Source organism: Ceratotherium simum, chromosome 26 (genome assembly GCF_057802395.1).
Source record: "Ceratotherium simum simum isolate JZ-2026a chromosome 26, ASM5780239v1, whole genome shotgun sequence".
NCBI classification, from domain to species: domain Eukaryota; kingdom Metazoa; phylum Chordata; class Mammalia; order Perissodactyla; family Rhinocerotidae; genus Ceratotherium; species Ceratotherium simum.
The window spans coordinates 36779123-36797620 of NC_141925.1; the positions used below are offsets into that span (position 1 = coordinate 36779123).

The 18498-nt window shown below is 49.1% G+C and overlaps 1 protein-coding gene across 3 annotated transcripts in view; it reads left to right on the top strand.

Moving 5' to 3' along the window:
* The first annotated feature begins 10775 nt into the window (after positions 1 to 10775).
* GRID2IP (Grid2 interacting protein) overlaps positions 10776 to 18498 on the top strand; it is a 40608-nt gene continuing 32885 nt past the window's right edge. For all 3 annotated transcript variants that reach the window (XM_014795602.2, XM_087417530.1, XM_087417529.1), the window contains exons 1-2: positions 10776 to 11189; positions 16549 to 16703. In XM_014795602.2, the coding sequence (XP_014651088.2) occupies positions 10776 to 11189; positions 16549 to 16703 (569 nt within the window). The remainder of the gene's footprint in view (positions 11190 to 16548; positions 16704 to 18498) is intronic.

Consider the following 18498-nt stretch of genomic DNA (forward strand, 5'->3'; position numbering starts at 1 on the left):
AAAAAGGCCTTTTCTCATGGAGAAATCAGATCAACTACAATATACTCTCTTAACAAAGCACCATGGTTAGGCTGGATGCTTTCTAGAGTTTGCTAGAAGAAAAAAATAGGACACAATCTATGCCACCTTGAGTTTGGTGATGAGCTTCTTGATACAACACCAAAAGCATAATCTCCCCCCCCAGTTTAATTACTGGACTTTATTAAAATTAAAACCTTTGCTCTGTGAATAATACTGCTAAAAGAAGGAAAATATTAAGTTACCCACTGCGAGAAAATATTTGTAAATCACATATTGGATAAAAGACTTGTATCCAAAATACACACAAAGGGGCCGGTCCGGTGGCGCAAGCAGTTAAGTACGCGTGCTCTGCTGCGGCAGCCCGGGGTTCGCCGGTTCGGATCCCAGGCGCGCACCGATGCACTGCTTGGCAAGCCATGCTGTGGCGGCATCCCATATAAAGTGGAGGAAGATGGGCATGGATGTTAGCCCAGGGCCAGTCTTCCGCAGCAAAAAAAAAAAAAGGAAGAGGATTGGCAAATGTTAGCACAGGGCTGATCTCCTCACAAAATACACACAAAAAATCCTGAAAACTCAAAAATTACAAAAAAAAAAAATTTAATGGGCAAATATATGAACAGACACCTCACCAAAGAAGATACACAGATGGCAAATAAGTATATGAAAAGATGCACAACATCATTTAACATTAGAAAAAAGCAAATTAAAACATCAATAAGATACCACTACATACCCATTAAGACTAAAATTCAAAATAACCTTTACAATGCCGAGTGCCCACAAGGCTGTGGAGCAACAGGAGCTCTCATGCGTTGCTGGTGAAATGCAAAATGGTACGGCCACTTTGGAGACTGTTTGACAGGTTGACAAAGCTAAACCTCGTCTTACCATATGATATGGCAACTGTAATCCTAGATATTTACCCAACTGATTTGAAAATTATGTCTACACAAAGACCTGTATGTGAATGTTTACAGTAGATTTATTCATAATCGCCAAAAACTGGAAGCAACCAGGATGTCCTTCAATAGGTGAATGGATAAAGAAATTGTGGTACATCCATACAATGGAATGATGTACAAAGATAAAAACCAATGAGCTATTAAGACACAAATACATGAATGAATTTTAAATGTATATTGCTAAGTGAAAAAAAGCCAGCCTGAAAAGGCTATATACTGTATGATTCCATTTATATGACAATCTGGAAAAGGCAAAACTATAGAGAGAGTAAAGAGATCAGTGGTGGCCAGAGGACTGGGGGAGCAGAGAGGTTGAACAGATGAAGCATGGGGGATATTTTAGGGCCAAGAAACTCTCTTATATGATATAGTAATGGTACATACATGGTATTACGCATTTGTCATGTTAAAAAAACAAAATTCAACTGAGTAAATTTAAAGATCAAGTTGGCTTTATTCAACGGTTCATGAATCAGGCAGCATTTCATCTAGCAAATAGAAAGGAACTCTGAAGAGCTATACAAAATGGGAGACTTTTATAGGCAGAAGCGGGCAGGGAAAAGGAACAAACAGATTACCTCATCTTTCTTTGGAGGATGGAAGGAGTCTATCAGTCAGATTACCTCACTACTGCTGACCAGGAAATTCCGGAAGGGCTGGTTAAATTCCTGGGAGAGGCTGAGACTGCAGCTAAGTCTTGGTTTGCTGATGTCGGGCTTAGCACAAGTGACTCCATTTGGGGCCTGTTGTTTCTTTCTTTCTTTTCTTTTCTTTTTTTTTTTTTTTTGGTGACGAAGATTAGCCCTGGACTAACATATGTTGCCAATCCTCCTCTTTTTGCCAAGGAAGGTTGGCCCTGGGCTAACACACATGCCCATCTTCCTCTACTTTATATGTGGGACACCTGCCACAGCATGGCTTGATAAGTGGTGCCTAGGTCCGCCCCCATGATCCAAACCCACAAACCCCTGGGTTGCCAAAGCAGAGTGCTCAAACTTAACCACTACACCACTGGGCTAGCCCCTGTTGTTTCTTTCTTTTTTTTTTTTTGTGAGGAAGATCGGCCCTGAGCTAACATCTGCCGATCCTCCTCTTTTTGCTGAGGAAGACTGGTCCTGAGCTAACAACCGTGCCCATCTCCCTCCACTTTATATGGGATGCTGCCACAGCATGGCTTGACAAGCAGTGTGTCGGTGCGCGCCCGGGATCTGAACCAGCGAACCCTGGGCCGCCGCAGCAGAACGCGTGCACTTAACCGCTTGTGCCACCAGGCCAGCCCCCACCCCATTGTTTCTTTTTTAACAGTCAAAATCTGTAGAAAGTTATAGCACAAAGATTGAACCTTAAAGTATGCAAATTTAAAAGTTGGGGCATCCCAAGATGAGAGACAGACTACGATCAAAAAAAAATCTAACTGTATTTGTGTTACAAATGTGTGAAATAACCTCAATGAAGGAGATGAAGGGAAAAGATGCTGAGCTCAGTCAACCCTGCTGACCTTCTATGACTAAAAGCACATATGTTTGTTTGCTCTGTCAGCTGAAAGGGCCTAGAAGCAACGACACCCCAGTGGCAATGAACACATTCAGTGCCCAGATCTTAGTTTCTATCATTCTGCAATAAAAGAAACCAGAGTTCCTTGGTGAAATGGCTGATTCCAGGACTAGGATGAGCCCGGACCATCTTAGAGTGCCAGAAAATAAGGCAGTGTGAAACACGCATATGCACACATACCACACACACACACAGCAACGGAGATTCATCAAAGGGACACAGGAGCTAACTGGAAGATCTTCCATTGGAACTCCATCGGAGTTCCAAAGATGCAACAATTTGAGCAAGAAAATAAATAACGTAGTATTGGATTATAAAGTATAAAATAAATATCCATGAGTCCACACTGATATAAATAAATGATTGAATAAATAAATAGGGGAGAAGAGACATACCTCACATGCAGAAGAATTCCAAATAACTTACATAGAGCATAACTCCCTATCTTTAAGTGTAGGCTGTGCATAGTGACTTCCTTCCAACGAGGACAGTATGAAGGGGTGGAGGAAAGAATATTTGACAGTGGAGAAACCTGGCAAACACTCCCTCAGTCAGGTGATCAAGATTAACAGCCTGCACATCACGTTGGTAGCATGTACCCTTGCTATGATGTGATGAGAATGGCATTTTGCCACTTTGGTCTTCCTCCCCAAAACCCATAACCAGTCTAACCATGAGAAAAATATCAGGCATACCCAATTGAGGAACTTTCTGTGAAACAGTTGACCAATACTCCTCAAAACTGCCGAGGCAAAAAAAAAAAAGAGTACTAAAGAACATATTTAATAAATCTGTTATGAGCTCTTTCCAAAAAAAAGAAAAAAAGCTGTCAAGGTAATCAAAACCAAAGAAATTGCCTCAGACTGGAGGAGCCTAAGGAGACATGACAACAAGATGTGGTATCCTGGATGGGATCCTGGAACAGAAAAGAAACTGAATTCATTGACAATAATGGATCGAGATTAGTTCATTAATTGTGACAAACGTACCCTAGTAATGTAAGACATCAGCCACAGGGGACACTGGATGTGGGGTATATGGAAACTCTGTGTTAACTTTGAAAATTTTCTGTGAGTCTAAAACTACTCTAAAATGAAAAGGTTATTTTCTTAAAAATTATTTGAAACTTTTGGGAACACAATGGAATTGTCAGAGGAATAAAATGAAAGTGAATATAATAACCATCACAGCCCGCAGCAGGAACCAGTACTGCTGACATCTCGATTTGGACATCCCCCCTCCAGAACTGTGGAACAATAAATTTCTGGTCTTTAAGCCAAAAATCGTCGTCATCACCATCACAAAACAACGCTCACCGCGTGCCACGCTGGGGACCATCCTTGAGATTCCATTAAGATTACCTAGGGCAGCCTTGGGGGAAGAATGCACTTCCTTCTGTTAGAGGGATGGGGCCTCAGTTTAGGATTTATTCATGTATTCGTTCATTCCATAAAGATCTTTTGAGCACCCACGACGTGCCAAGCACTGTTCTAGGTACTGCAGGTACAGCAACGAACAAAACAGAGAAAACCCTGCCTTCCTGGGGCTTGCATTCTAATGGGTGGAGACAGACAATAAACAAGATGAATCAGACTGTGAGAAGTGCCATGGAGAACTAGAAAGCAGGGGAAGGGAGAGGAGGACTGCTGGGGAGGGCTCCTGGAACAGAAGGCAGGTGAACAGATTCTAAGGGGAGGTGGGAGGGGTGCATGCAGATATCTGGAGGAAAACAGTCTAGGCGGAGAGGGGAGCTCATGCAAAGGCTCTGAAGTGGGAACATGCCTGGCCTGTGCACGGAGGGAGCAAGCAAGGCGCAGTGCAGTAGGGGAAAAGTCAGAGAGGTGCAAGGGACCTGACGGGGTAGGGTCCCGCAGGCTATTGCCAGGACTTAAGCGATGGGGAGGATTTTGAGCAGAGGAGAGACATGATGTGACTTTTGATTTAACAGATCATTCTGGCTGCTGTGTTGACAATAGACTTTGCAGGGGGCAAGGGAAGACCAGTAAGGAGGCTGAGGAACCAGTCCAGGAGAGGGATGATGGTGGCTTGGACCAGGGTGGTGACAGTGGAAGTGGAGAGAAGTGGGTGGGTTCTGGTTAGGATTTGAAAGTAGAAGGTGGAGTCCATAGGATTTGCTGACCTTTGAATTTGGGATGTAAAATGAAGAGAGGAGTCAAGGATGTCAGCCCTTCTCAGCAGCACCCGCCCAAGGGTCTCCAGGGGGTCCTTTTTCCGTTCCTGCAGACACACCCCACCACCACCTGCAGGAAACTGGAACTGGCCTCCCTTGCTCCACCTGCTGGCATCCCCAGGGCTTGGCTCAACCTTCTGAGATGGGGTGGGAAATGCCCAGGATACATTTTGAGCCTATTGGGATATCCTGGGCAAAGCCTTAAAGAAGATGGAACCTAGAGGATGGAGAAAGGATCTAGGCTTGGAGTGCAGTGAGGTGCGTTATTCTGTGGTCGATAGAAAGAGTGGACTTGAAGTCCCCTGAGGACTCAGAGAGAGGAGGGCAGAGACAGTCAAATACCACTTCAGCTGCTCATGAGCTCGTGTGACCCTGGGCAAGTCCCTTCATCTCTCTGAAGCTCTGTTTTCTCCTCTCTAAGTTGGGGCTAACAAGTCTGACTTTGTTGGGAGGGTTTCGACAATCAAATGAGATAACAAATATATGACAGTTGCCTGGCACACGATCAAGTCTGGCTCAGGATGCAGTATTTCTCCATCACCTATAAGTTACAGCTTCAGGAGTAATTCAAGTTTTAAAAATCAACTTTATTCAGGTATAATTTATATATTATAAACTGCATACATTTAAGGTGTACAATTCAATGAGTTTTGACATGACTATCTCTGTAAAATTACCACCGCAATCAAAACGCAGAAATTTTCCATCATCTCAAGAGGTTTTCTTGTGCTTCTTTGCAATTCATCCTTCCCTCTACCTCGGCCCCAGAAATCACTGATCTGCTTCCTGACATTATAGATCAGTTTGCATGTTACAGAACTTAATATCAATGGAATCATTAGAGCCTTTGTGGTCACTGGCTTCTTTCACTTAGCGTGATGCTTTTGCGGTTCATCCATATTGCTATGTGTATCAATAGTTCATTCCTTTTTGGTACTCAGCAGCATTCTATCGTATAGATGTACCACAATCGTTTATCCATTCGTCAATAGAAGGATATTTAGATTGTTTCCAGTTGTTGGCTGTTGTGAATAGTGCTGCTATAAACATTCATGACCAAGGCTTTGTGTGGACATAGATGCTTTCATTTCTCTTGGGTAAATACCTAGAAGTGGGATGGATGGGTCATGTGATAAGTGAATGTTTAGCTTTTTAAGATAATGGCTGTGTGATTTTACATTCCTGTCAGGAATGTCAGGTGACCATTTCTTACCATCTAGAGAAACACCAGTTTGTTAATGCAAGAAGACAAAACAGCATGCCAAGTAAAGTCATCCATGTGGCTGCCACGGCTCATGTCTAATTACCATGCAGCACAACAATTATGCAGCCTGCTAAGCATTTAGAGCTGTGCTCAAAGATGTGCTCTATTACAACATTGGTCACTCATCTACCATGCTCTGGGGACTCTCTGGTTCTCTCATGGTTATTTTTTTTTTCACTGGGGATATACTGTAAGCTCCCTAGCAGAGTTTATAATGTACGTGAGACTAGAGAACAATATAGACACATCTATCTCACACACAGAAACTTGGAGAGCACCTTTGGGTAAAGCAAACCCCGGAAAACATCCAGCTCAATCATGGTGACCTATTAAGAATATCTTCCAGGCTATCTGATCACCATCCCCCAAATCTCGAGAAGAGGATTTAAAAATAAACGTTTAATTTTAGAATAGTTTTAGATTTGCAGAAAAGTTGCAAAGATAGTACAGAGCTCCCTCTTACCCCACACCCAATGTCCCCTATTTCTAACATCTCACATTACTAGGGTGCGTTTGTCACAACTAACGAACTAATATGGATCCGTTATTGTTAGCTAATTCAGATTCCCTCAGTTGTTACCTAATGTCCTTTCTCTGTCCCAGGATCCCACACCACATCTAATCGTCAGGTCTCCGTAGGATCCTCCGATGTGTGACGGTCTCTCAGACTTTCCTTGTTTTTGATGACCTTGACAGTTTTGAAGAGTCAGGCATTTTCAGAATGTCCCTCGATTTGGGCTTGCCTGATGTTTTTCTCATGGTTAGACCGGTTACGGGTTTGGGGGAGGAAGGCCACAGAAGCAAAGTGACTTTCTCATCACATCAAATAGGGGGTACATGCTATGAACCTGATTTACCCCTGTTGCTGTTGACCCTGACCACCTGACAGACGTAGTGTTCATCAGATTTCTCCACTATAAAGTTACTCTCTCCCCCACCCCTTCATACTGTCCCCTTTGGAAGGAAGTCACTATGCGTAGCCCACACTTACAGGTGGGGTGTTAACGCTCCACCTCCTTAAGGAGAAGTAGCTACGTAAATTATTTGGAATTCTTCTGCACGAGAGATTTGTCTCTTTCCTCCATTTATTTATTTAATAAATCATCTGTTTATATCAGTTTGGACTTATGGATATTTATTTGATTGTACTTTGGGTCATAAGTCAATACTATGTTATTTACTGTTGCTCAGATTGTTCCAGCATCGGCCACAGGAAGCACTTTCAGTTGGCTCCTGTGTCCCTTTGACAAACCCCATCGTGTGTGTGTGTGTGTGTGTGTGTGTGTGTGTGTGTGTGTAGCACTTCCTTACTCTCTGGCACTAGAAGATGCTCCAGGCTCATCTAGTATATTTCCTGCCCCAGCCTTAGAATCAGTCATTTCTCCAAGGAGCCCAGGCTCCTTTTATTGGGGTACGATATTAGAAATCAAGATCTGACGTTGGATGTGCTCGTTGCTGCTGGGATGTCCTTGCTTCCAGACCCTCTCAGCTGACAGAGCAAGCAAATATAGTGCATATACCAACCTAAGTATATTCACATATCTATAGTATTCCTACGTGTATCCATCTGCAGCTCTAGTAAGCTAAACATAAGTTCACACTGATGTCCCCAACTCTAACCCAGTACCACATGGATCATTCTAGCTTTCCCCCTTTGCTTGTCTATAACTTCCCACTCCAACAGAGAGAAACCTGGCTTCCACAACCCATTTACTTAATTGTTCAATTCCAGTATGCATGTAGAGTGTGATTTCAGAATTGTTAACCCGTACCTCCAGGGGAAACAACTTTACCAACTAGAGTACAGCGCTATGTGCAATTCCTTTTGCCTTTAGTTTTTTGTTGTTGTTGTTTTTAATCCCCTATCCCCTATGTTCATTGCAGCACTATTCACTATAACCAAGACATGGAAGCAACCCAAGTGTCCATCGACTGATGAGTGGATAAAAAAGATGTAGTATATATCTATATATATAGTATACAATGGAATACTACTCAGCCATAAAAAAGACAAAATCATGCCATTTGCAACAACATGGATGGAACTTGAGGGTATTATGTTAAGTGAGATAAGCCAGTCAGAGAAGGACAAACACCACATGATTTCACTCATATGTGGAAGATAAACAAACACATGGACAAAGAGAACAGATTAGTGGTTACCAGCGGGGAAGGGGTTGGGAGGTGGGCAAAAGGAGTAAAGGGGCACGTATATATGGTGACTGATAAACAATAATGTACACCTGAAACTTCACAATGTTATAAACTATTATGACCTCAATAAAATAAGAATTAAAAAAAAAGAAAGTATATTTAAGGCAGTGATTAGGTTTTCGTTTTGTTTTGTTTTTCGCTCGGAATGATTCTCCCTGAGCTAACATCTGTTGCCAATCTTCCTCTTTTTGTTTTTTTTCCTCCCCAAAGCCCCAGTACATAGTTGTATATTTTAGCTGTGAGTCCTTCTAGTTTTTCCAGGTGAGCCACTGCCACAGCGTGGCTACTGACAGACGAGTGGTGTGGTTTCGCGCCCAGAAACCAAACCTGGGCTGCCAAAGCAGAGCGCATCAAACTTGAACCACTAGGCCATCCGGGCTGGCTCTGCCTTTAGTTTTACAGACTCCACTCATTTCCAAAATTACTTAGGTCAGCACCTTTTCTCCTGTCCAAACCTTTTTCCCTGGCCTGGGTCTTCCCTTCTTCTGCCAATAAACCTGGCCTGTGGGGCTCCGACAGTGGTATTCTCTGTGGGGACTGGATCCCATGCCCTAATGAGTCTCATTGGTCCCCTTTCCCATCACTGGACTGAGTGACACTCCCCACTCCAAAACAACCCAATTGAACCCTCTCAACCCACCTGCTAAGCTCTATGACCTCATGGGTGGATGAGGCCCGAGGCCCAGCTCCAGTCAGCCTTCACTCCTGCCTGAGGAGCCTTGCTCACCCCCTAGGACCACGCAACAGGGGCTGGCCACTCTGGGACCCGGCCAAGCTGTCCAGTCATCCTGCTGGTCTACCTGGTAACTGGGGCCTTCTCAGATTACTCAGAGGATCACTTTGCCTTAGAAACTCCAGCTGTCAGCTCAGGCGCATCAGTAACCGATGACAAGGCCCTAAGCAGCAGAGGGCCAGCAGCGAGCAAGTGTCCCCAGGCATTCCACAAGCACTGTGCTCTGTCACAGCAGCCGCTGTAGTCACCAGTGAGGAAGGTAAGCAAACCTGGGGTGCGGGTGTCGCAGCACCTAATATTCTGGGATGGGGGGCCCTGGGACACCTCCCTCTCAGGCACTGAGATAGCCCATTCAGCCTTGTCAGGAGCCTGGGTTCCTGTTTCCAGGTGAAGGTGAGACAGGAGAGAGTGGCCCAGACTGGGAGCTCTGGGTGGTGGGTGGGAGAGGGCAGGGGTCGGTCTGCAGGGCTAGGGATGCACTGGAGGGCTTGACATGGTTCAAAAGCCCAGGGGAGTCCAATTGCTGGCACCCTCTTTTGGCCTGTGGCCTGTCCAGGTTGGCTGTAGAGGTGCTAGGAGTTGCCTGCTCTGGCCTCTGCCAGGCAGCCCTGCCACAGGTGTGCTGGTCAAATAGGTATGCATGTGGAGGGGGAGCATGTGCCCTGGCCCCAAATTCAGCTTCCAGCCAGTCCCCCTTTGATGGTGGTGGAGCTGACTGCTTCTCTCATGGTACAAGCCCCTCCAAGATATGGTGATGTCCCCACCCCATCTGGGCCCAGTGGACCCAGGAGTCTGGTGCTGCCACCAAGTGACAGAAGAAGTGTCCCTGGGGCTCCATGCCCAGTGGTCAGCACCACTGCCTGGCAGAGGAGGACGAGGGCCCCTGGGGTGGGTCCAGGAGTTAGCCTGCCAGCCTCAGGATGTGACAGCTTCCACCCAGTATGAGGAGCTCTCACACCATGCCCTCTGGTGGCCAGGTGACACAGGTTCTCACCAGATGTCACTCAGGGACATTTCCTCTTAGTCCACAATGCTATGGAACCCTGGGTCTCCCCTCTACCCCAACTCCCCAGGTCCAAGAAGTGTTCCTCAGCCCTCCTGGGAGAGGCCAGTTCCTGGGAAAGGGAGCCAATTGGAGGATGACTCCTATGGGCGCCGGTCTCCAAGCATCTGATGAGGGCTGAGGGACACCCCAGACCAGGGCCTTCAAAATCCAGCCCTCTAAGGTTCTTCTAAGCCAGGGTCAGGAAGTCCTAAGAAGTATGGACTCTTCCCAAGAAAACTAAGCCTTCACACCATATATTGCCTACAATTTCAGAGGCCATCCACGGACTCTTGTAAGGAATCCCTGCTCTAAACAGACATAGAAACACACACACAGACTGTTCCATCCAGAACTGTCATCCTCCCCTCGCCTCCAGCCCACCTCATCAGCCCACACAATTGGCCTCTTTTAGAGGACAGAGGCACCTCCCCCACGAGCCTGTCCTAGAGCCAGGAGCCCAGAAACCCCAAATCAGCCACACCATGCTTCCCCAAGGAGGTCAAGGAGAGTGTTACAACTCAAAGGGCAAATACCCGCAAAACTCAGTAGGAATTTGTGAGCTCATGTCATTGGAAAGTTCTCTTGTCACATGGAAGTTGGTGAATTTCAGGCACAGCTGGATCCAGGAGTTCAAATAATATTGTAAGAACTGACCCTCCACATGGAGGCAGAGAGAAGTAGAGGCCCTTACTGGCACATGGCCTTTGAGCGGCATGCGGCCCTGCAAACAGGGCCACAAGGAAGCCCCTGTGCGGTCTCTCGCCCTCTCCAGCAGCACCGGCACTGCTGCCATGTCGGCCACCAACCAGGGCTGGCCTGAGGACTTCGGCTTCCGCCTGGGCGGCTCGGGCCCCTGCTTCGTCCTAGAGGTGGCCGAAGGGAGCAGCGCGCACGCGGGGGGGCTGCGGCCCGGGGACCAGATCCTGGAGGTGGAGGGGCTGGCGGTGGGGGGCCTGAGCCGCGAGCGCCTCGTGCGCCTGGCCCGGCGCTGCCCGCGTGTGCCACCCAGCCTGGGCGTGCTCCCGGGCCCCAACGGCGGCCCTGTTGCAGGATCCGGCCCCATGCCCCCGATCACGGCCCTGCGGCCCCTGCGCTCCGGCCGCGGCCTCTCGCTGGGCCGCGAGCTGCTTCGCCTGGCCGGCCGCAAGCGCCCCGGCGCCGTGCACCGAGAACGCAGGCGCAAGGCCCAGGAGTTCAGCCGCAAGGTAGGGCGCGGGGCGGAGAGGGACTCCTGTGGGCGGAGCATGGGCGGGGCAGTCGGGGCGGGGCTCGCGTGGGCGGTAACGTCGGGGCGGGGCACGTCGGGGCGGGTCTCATTTGGCTGAGACTCGAGCAGAGTGTGGGAGCCGGAAAATAGCCTGGAGCCCAGACGCTTGCTTCTCTTTGCCTAGGGCTCAGGCCCCATGTGGATGCCAAGTCAAACATCCTAGAAATTCAGTATCTGCTTGGTGACTGGGACATTTGAGATCACAGACACCCTTCCTTGTCGTCCATGGAAGGGGCACTGCTCAGTCTTGCTCTTGGCAGGGCTTGGCCAGGGGATTTGGGTGGTTAGGGGGCTGGGAAGTCCTGCTGGAGTTTGGCTATTGCAGAAATGGCTCCCAGCCTGCTGCCCAGGTATCAGATCCCCACCTACCTGGCCTCCTCCAGCGCCCAAGCTTGCTCTAGTCCTCACTCCTTCTAAACTGACTCCCTTTCCAGAGCCTCACCTCCACCATGCACCCTGGCATGACCCTTGTCTGCACAAGACCCCAGCTTGAACCTTTCAGCCCCATGCTGCTGAGCAGGCCGGCCTCTGGGGCCAGGTACATGCAGTCACTCACACATACACACAGGATTCAGCTCTGACCTCCCTAGTTCACCAGTGTCCAGCTCTTCAAAAGATGTGACTTTCTGTCTATCCCTGGAATAGGCTCTGCTGTTATAACAAATATCAAACACCTCGGTGCCTTTGCACACACCACAGTTTGCAGACTTCTAGTTGTGTCCTCACATGGCTGAAGGGGCAAGGGAGCTCTCTGGGGTCTCTTTCACAAGGGCAGTAATCCCATTCATGAGGGCCCCTCTCTCATGACCTAATCACCTCCCAGAGGCCCTACCTCCTAATTCCATCATATTGGACATCAGGTTTTCAACATAGGAATTTAGGGGGGACACAAACATTCAGACCATAACAACTAGTAGTGTCTGCTATAATCTCAGATGACCTGCTATGGAACCAAAGCCCTCTTCCAGACTCCATCCAATCCCTGGAGAGTCAGAAGGAGCATGGTCAGAGCCCTCAGAACGGCAGGGTGGACACGCAGACCTGGCCAGGAAGCAGGGCCAAGGTGACAACTAGCCAAGAGGGGAATGTGACCGGCTACCCAGGCCAGCTGTGGTGTATTTTCTGGCAAGGGAGAGTGGGAAGTGGTGGATTCTGGTTAGAGCTCACCAAACACCTCCAAAAGCTGAAAGCAAATCCCAAAAAAAGACTGCCTCAGGAAGATCAACGGCATAAGTGGAGCCCCCCCGTTGGTTTTCAACAATCAGCTCCCAGGTTCTCACCAGCACTCTCCCTGCCCCAGTTTTTCCTCCTTGAAGAATCGGATATTTAATAGAAAATCCATTAGTGTCCCAAGATGGTGCCTCATGCTTCGATGTAGGTTGAGAGCATCTGGGTAATAGCTGACACCAAAACTGCACTGTGGCACAGGCCCCAGGAGGGAGCAACTATTTTTTCCTTTCTTACATAAAGCGTCTTTCCAGCTAGCCATGTTCTCCTTTGAGTCGAGGCTGCAGCTGACTTTGATTTCAGAACCACTGACCTTCCTCGGTGTGGTGGGTGCACGAGGAGGGGGTGCCTGCTGCTGCTGCCTGCCCTACTCACCACGGGGGAAACAGAGGTCAGCAGGGGAACTGCAGGAAATGCACCGAGAGAACTGCCAGCCACTTGCGGCCTTTTGGTTTGGTTCCATAAACCTTCACTGAGTGCCTAGTATGTGCCAGCCCCTGTGCTGGGGGCTGGACAGGAGTAAGACCTCAGGACTGGGTCCCAGGCCACCATATCTGATGGAGGAGACAGACAGTAACACGGACTGGTGGTGTGCATGCGCTAGGACTCAGAAGTGCACAGAGAGTGGCCTCTGACTGGATGTCCTCAAAGCCCCCTGCTTCTATGGGGTCACCACCTCGGGAAAGCCTTTCTTAACCCCTTGGCACAACCATCTAGGAAGCAGTTGGATACACAGTTCTGAAGTTCAGGAGCAAGCTCTGAGCTGAAGATCAAGATGTAGGAGTCACCATTTGGGGTCCTTGGCCGGAGCCCTGTCACGGAGTGCTGCAAGTAGGGGCGGACCGTAGTGGGTAAGGGCAGATGTATGGAAATAGCAAGAGTAGACAGCTCTGGGCCAGAAAAAATAAGAGGATGATTGGGTTGTGGGGTAAGGAGGACTTTATTTACTTATTTATTTATAGGTTGGGAAAGACTTGCACATTTACATAGGCTGAAGGGAAGGAGGCAGTAGAGACACTGACATCCATGCATTTAGCAGTTATCAATCAGGGACCTAGGATGTGCAAGGACTGGGGAAACAGCTGTGAACAGGACAGGCAGGACAGGCAGTCTGCTCTCATGCGGCTGACATTCCTGTGGGGAAAGAGACAAGGAGGAAGTGGACAAATCAATCAACAAGCTATTTCAGATAATGATCAGCAAAATGAAGAAATAAACAGGGGAGATGAGAGAGTGATGGGGGCCACATGGACAGGTTCAGTGATGAGGCCACATGGACAACCTCAGGAAAGGCTCCCCGAGGAGGTGACTTTCAAGACCTGAGAGCTGAGCGACAAGTAGGTGTCAGGATGAGAGGGTGGGGATGGGAGGTGGTGGGGTATCTGCGGCCTGGTGGGTTGGCCTTGACCAGGAAGAGGGCTCTTCATCCTCTGAGAGTGGAGGGTGGAGGGGAAGGAGGCAGTGTGTTGAGAAGTCTGGAGGCGGAGGGAAGGTGAAAGGGGAACAGCTCTGGTTCTGTCTGAAGTAGCACCTGCATGCCCCGAGAGAGATGCATGGCAAACTCACACACTCACTCAGCCACCCAGCCTCCCCGCTCTGCTTCAGGGTCAGCTCAGGATGTCAGTGCCCGGAGACACCCCCAGACCCTCAACCAACAAGGAAGGCCTCTCCTGGAGTGTGGATAGACAACAGTTAACCACTGCATGAAAAAAGTCACGCCGGACACAAAAGCCTGCATATTGTATTATTCCATTCATATGAACTATCCAATATAAGCAAATCCATAGAGACAGAAAAGTAGATGAGTGGTTGCCGGGGGCTGGGGAAGAGGGGACTGGGGAGTGACTGCTTAATGGTTATGGGGTTTCTGTTTGGGGTGATGAAAACGTTCTGGAACTAGATAGTGGTGATGGTTACATAACAATCTGAATGTACTTAATGCCACTGAATTGTACACATTAAGATGCTTACAGTGGTAAATTTTATCTTATGTGCATTCTTGCCACAGTAAAAAATAAAGGAAAAAAGGAACAACGATAATGTGCATTCCTTTTCCTGAGTGTATAAATCATATAAGCTCATGGTAGGAAAAAAAGGAAACCACTGAATTATTAAAAAAAAAAAAAAATCCAAATCACTATAAAACTTAATGCGTATTTCCTATGCACAAATGTATGTGTAATCATATATAATAAAAATATAATGCTGTGTATTCCATTTGATAACCTTCTTTTTACACTTGACTGTTTATTACAAACACTTTCCCGTGTATTTTATAACAGCTTTATTGAGATCTAATTCACACGGCATACAGTTGACTCATTTAAAGTGTACAATTCAATGATTTTTAGTATATTCACAGAGTTGTTCAACCATCACCACAGTCAATTTTAGAACATTTTAATCACCCCAAAAAGAAACCGCACACCCCTTAGGCATTACTCCCCATTTTATGGTTTTAAATAAAGATTGACAGCATCATTCTCACTGGCCAAATAGCATTACATTGCATCAAATCCAAAACATCATCAATTGCAAGATGCATCATTGTTTTATCTACTGCTAAGAAAGAAAAATCTGTGCCAATTAACCCGTGACACATGCTTCCTCATCACCTTCTTGGCATTTAACTTAGTAGTTATTGAAAGAGGACTTTTAGACTTATTTGGACATATTTAATACCAGCCAATGCACACAACTCAGTGGAAGTAACAATTTGAACACCTATAACCAAATTCACATATGCACAGGAATTGCAGTTACCCATAAGACACATCCTGATCTCAGCAATGATAAAATATTAAAAAAATGCTCACCCTAGAATCAACGATATCCAGCATTGCAGAGTACGGAGTGAACGGCTACAAAACAACAGAAGTTGGCTCTGCTAACTTAGGCAGGAAAGGAATCTGTGGGAGGGACGGTTCACAGAATCAGCACTGGAGAACCAGGCTTAGAACCAAGAAAGAATCGGCAACCAGGAGTATAGCTGTCATAAAGCATTCTTCAGGGAGGGTCTGCTCAGAGTGTTCTAGGGGGCTCTGCCACTGCCCTGAACAAACTCTGCCGTCCCCGCATCTCTGCATCATTCCTTCAAGAGCCAAAACCCTGGGCAGGAGCCCCCAACCGGCCAAAGCTACAAAGTAATCACCAGGGTCTTGCCTCCCACCTAGTTTGGGGTTTCCTCCCCTCTTGGCTGATAGCCAAGAAACTACAACTATCCCTCCAATGGATGTGCTACAATTATTTAGCCCATATTGTCAGATATTTACATTGCTTCCAACATCTCAGTATTATAAACAATGCAGAGGTGAGCCTCTTCACTCATATATCATCATGCACTCATTTCATGTGTCAGGACAAGTCTAGGATACATTCTGAGATGGAGATCACTGGGTAAAAGGATGGGCACCCTTTTAGGTTTTAGCCACACTTACCAAGCTGCCCTCCAGAAGCTTGGTGCCTATGCACATGCCCATTTCCGTCGGCCTCACAGACCCCTCTGAGTGGATGCACTTTGATTACTATCGGCTGAACACAAAGACGAAGAAAACAAAAGTCCTTAGGGAGCATTGAGGGACTCAAAATTCAGGGCTGGGTGTGCACTCCAGGGCTCTTTTGTGGAGCCAGAATGTTCTCTGTAGGATCTCTTGGCAAACAGTGTAGTGGAAGGGAGTATAGTATTCTAATAATAGTAACTAGCAATTATTGAGCGCCTGGTACATGTTTAAGCTCTTGCATTGATTCCTTTGGTTCTTACGATATTCACTACGAATATCGTAAGAATTCGTAACACAAGGGCTGTTTCTGGGTTTGAGTCCTGACCCCATGACCTTGGGCAAGTCACTTCCCCACTATCAGCCTCAGGTTCCTTAGACGTAAAATGGAGATACTGACCATGCCCAGGTCACAGGGGTGCTGAGGTTTGAAATGGTGGGATTTGGGTAAAGAGCTCACAGCCAGGCTCATGCAGTGCTCCCACGTCAGCTAACCTGCGGAGGGAAGGTGAGTGATTCCCTGGTGCCCTGCCCCGGGTCCCTTGTGGTCATTCACTAGACACTTCCTTGCAGGTGGACGAAATCTTGGGGGACCAGCCGGCTGCCAAGGAGCAGGTGTTCGCTGCACTGAAGCAGTTCGCGGCCGAGCAGCGGGTGGACAACCTGGTGTGGGCGCTCACCCTGGAGCTGCCCCGCGAGGCCCGTGGGCCACTTCTGGACAACCTCAGGTACCTCAGTTGGGGCGGGATGGGCAGGCAGAGCGTGTCTCGCTCAGGGGTGTCCACTCTCCCACTGCCACCTCAGGCACTACTGCTGCGCGGACTGCTCCTGAACTGGACCCCAACACTCTGTCAGCCCTGGAACAGGGGTGGGCCAGTGACCCTGGGAAGGGCGGCTGTTGGCTCTGCCAGGTGCCAGGGCATCACTTTGGGTGAGAAGAAGAGGGCTGCTAACTGCTGGGCTGGGACGGGCTGCAGAGAGGACCCACCTCCTGATCTGAAGTCACAGCCTGCCCTGCTCTATCCCAAAACCCAGATTGTAGAAATCTCCAACGGGATACCGAGATACTCCTAGTCCTTATGGAGACGGAGCAATGGCACAATGTGAAGGCAAGGAAGCCTAGGGTTGTGCCGTGTCCACCCCAATACTCCCATCCGACTGACAGTGCGTGCTCTCTGCCCTTTGACTATGCCACCTGTGTGCCAAGGATCTCACCAGGGCCCTGGAGGAACACTGTCTGGCTAAATCCCCCCAGTGCTATTATTATCCTCCTTTCACAGAAGCAGACTGAGGCTCAGAGAGGTTAAGAGCCTGGCCCAAAGTCACACAGCAAATGAGTGGCAGTCACAAGAACAGGAGCCGGGTCAGCTGTGCACTTTCTGCTCTTCTGCTCAGCTTCGGACCCTCTAAGTTTATTCTTCAGAAAAAAAAATCTCCTGGTGGGTCCACACCTGGAATGGCTGGGGAATCTCCCGAACACCCCCCCTTTCCTGCCGGGGCGTCACTGCCCTGCACTGCACAGCTTCGGTCAAGCCCCCTCTGGGACTGAGTGATGCGTTCCCTGCAGATCCTGCGGGGCTTTCTCTCCCCTCCCTGCCTCCCCGGCCTGAGACTGCTCCCCATCTCGCCCCTCCCCCTTCCTGGGCTCAGCCCGCCCCCTCCCCTCGCTGCCATTCACCCCGAAGCCTGCCCCTCCCTCTGGGCCTGGCCAATGTCAGGGACTGGGCTGGCCACCCCCACTCCCCAACCCGGCGCAGCGTCTCGGCTCTGCCGCCGAGCACAGAAGGCCACCGAAAGAGGCCACCATGAGCTGCCTGGGGTGAGTTAGGGGTCTGCCCCTTGAGGGGAAAATCCGGAGAGAAAAAAAGAAAAAGTTATTTCTGGAGCCAAATTTGCAGTGGAGATGCTGTGCTGGCGCTGAGGGCTCCCTGGGGAGGTGATGGATAGGCAGCCCCCCACCCCGCCCCTCTCCACCAGGGCCGGGCCAGGGGCGCGGGCGGCCCGGGCTGTCCCCTGGGAAGTTGGCACGCGTGTCTCGAGGCTGCTAGCAGCTAGACTCAGCTGGAGGCCCTCCCGGTCCCCCTCATCTCCTGTCGGTGCTGCCCCGGCTTCCGCCCCGGCTTCCTTTGCCCGGCCAGCCTGTCTGCCTCCCGGGACAGCCCCCACATCTGCCTTTCCCGTCTGCAGCTCGTCTCCAAGCGACCGGCGGCGGGTCAGGAAGAGCCAGAGTGGAGGAGGCACCCCTTTGGGCGTGCTCGATTTAGAGCCTGGAAAGGGCGAACCCCAGGCACTTGGGGATGCCCGGTCCCCGCAGCATCCCCGGGGCGCTGCTGGGGAGGATGAAACAGCAGCCTCTGTTGTCAGCGCGTGTCAAGTGCGGCAGGAAAATTGGGGAGGCTGCTGGAGGAGGGGGCGGCGCCCAGCTGGGCTCTGCAGGGAGAGGGGTACCCTGGCAGCCTGGCTTCAGCCACCTGGCATCCCCTCACCTCCCCACCCCCACCCCCACGCTCCGGTGGTTCACGT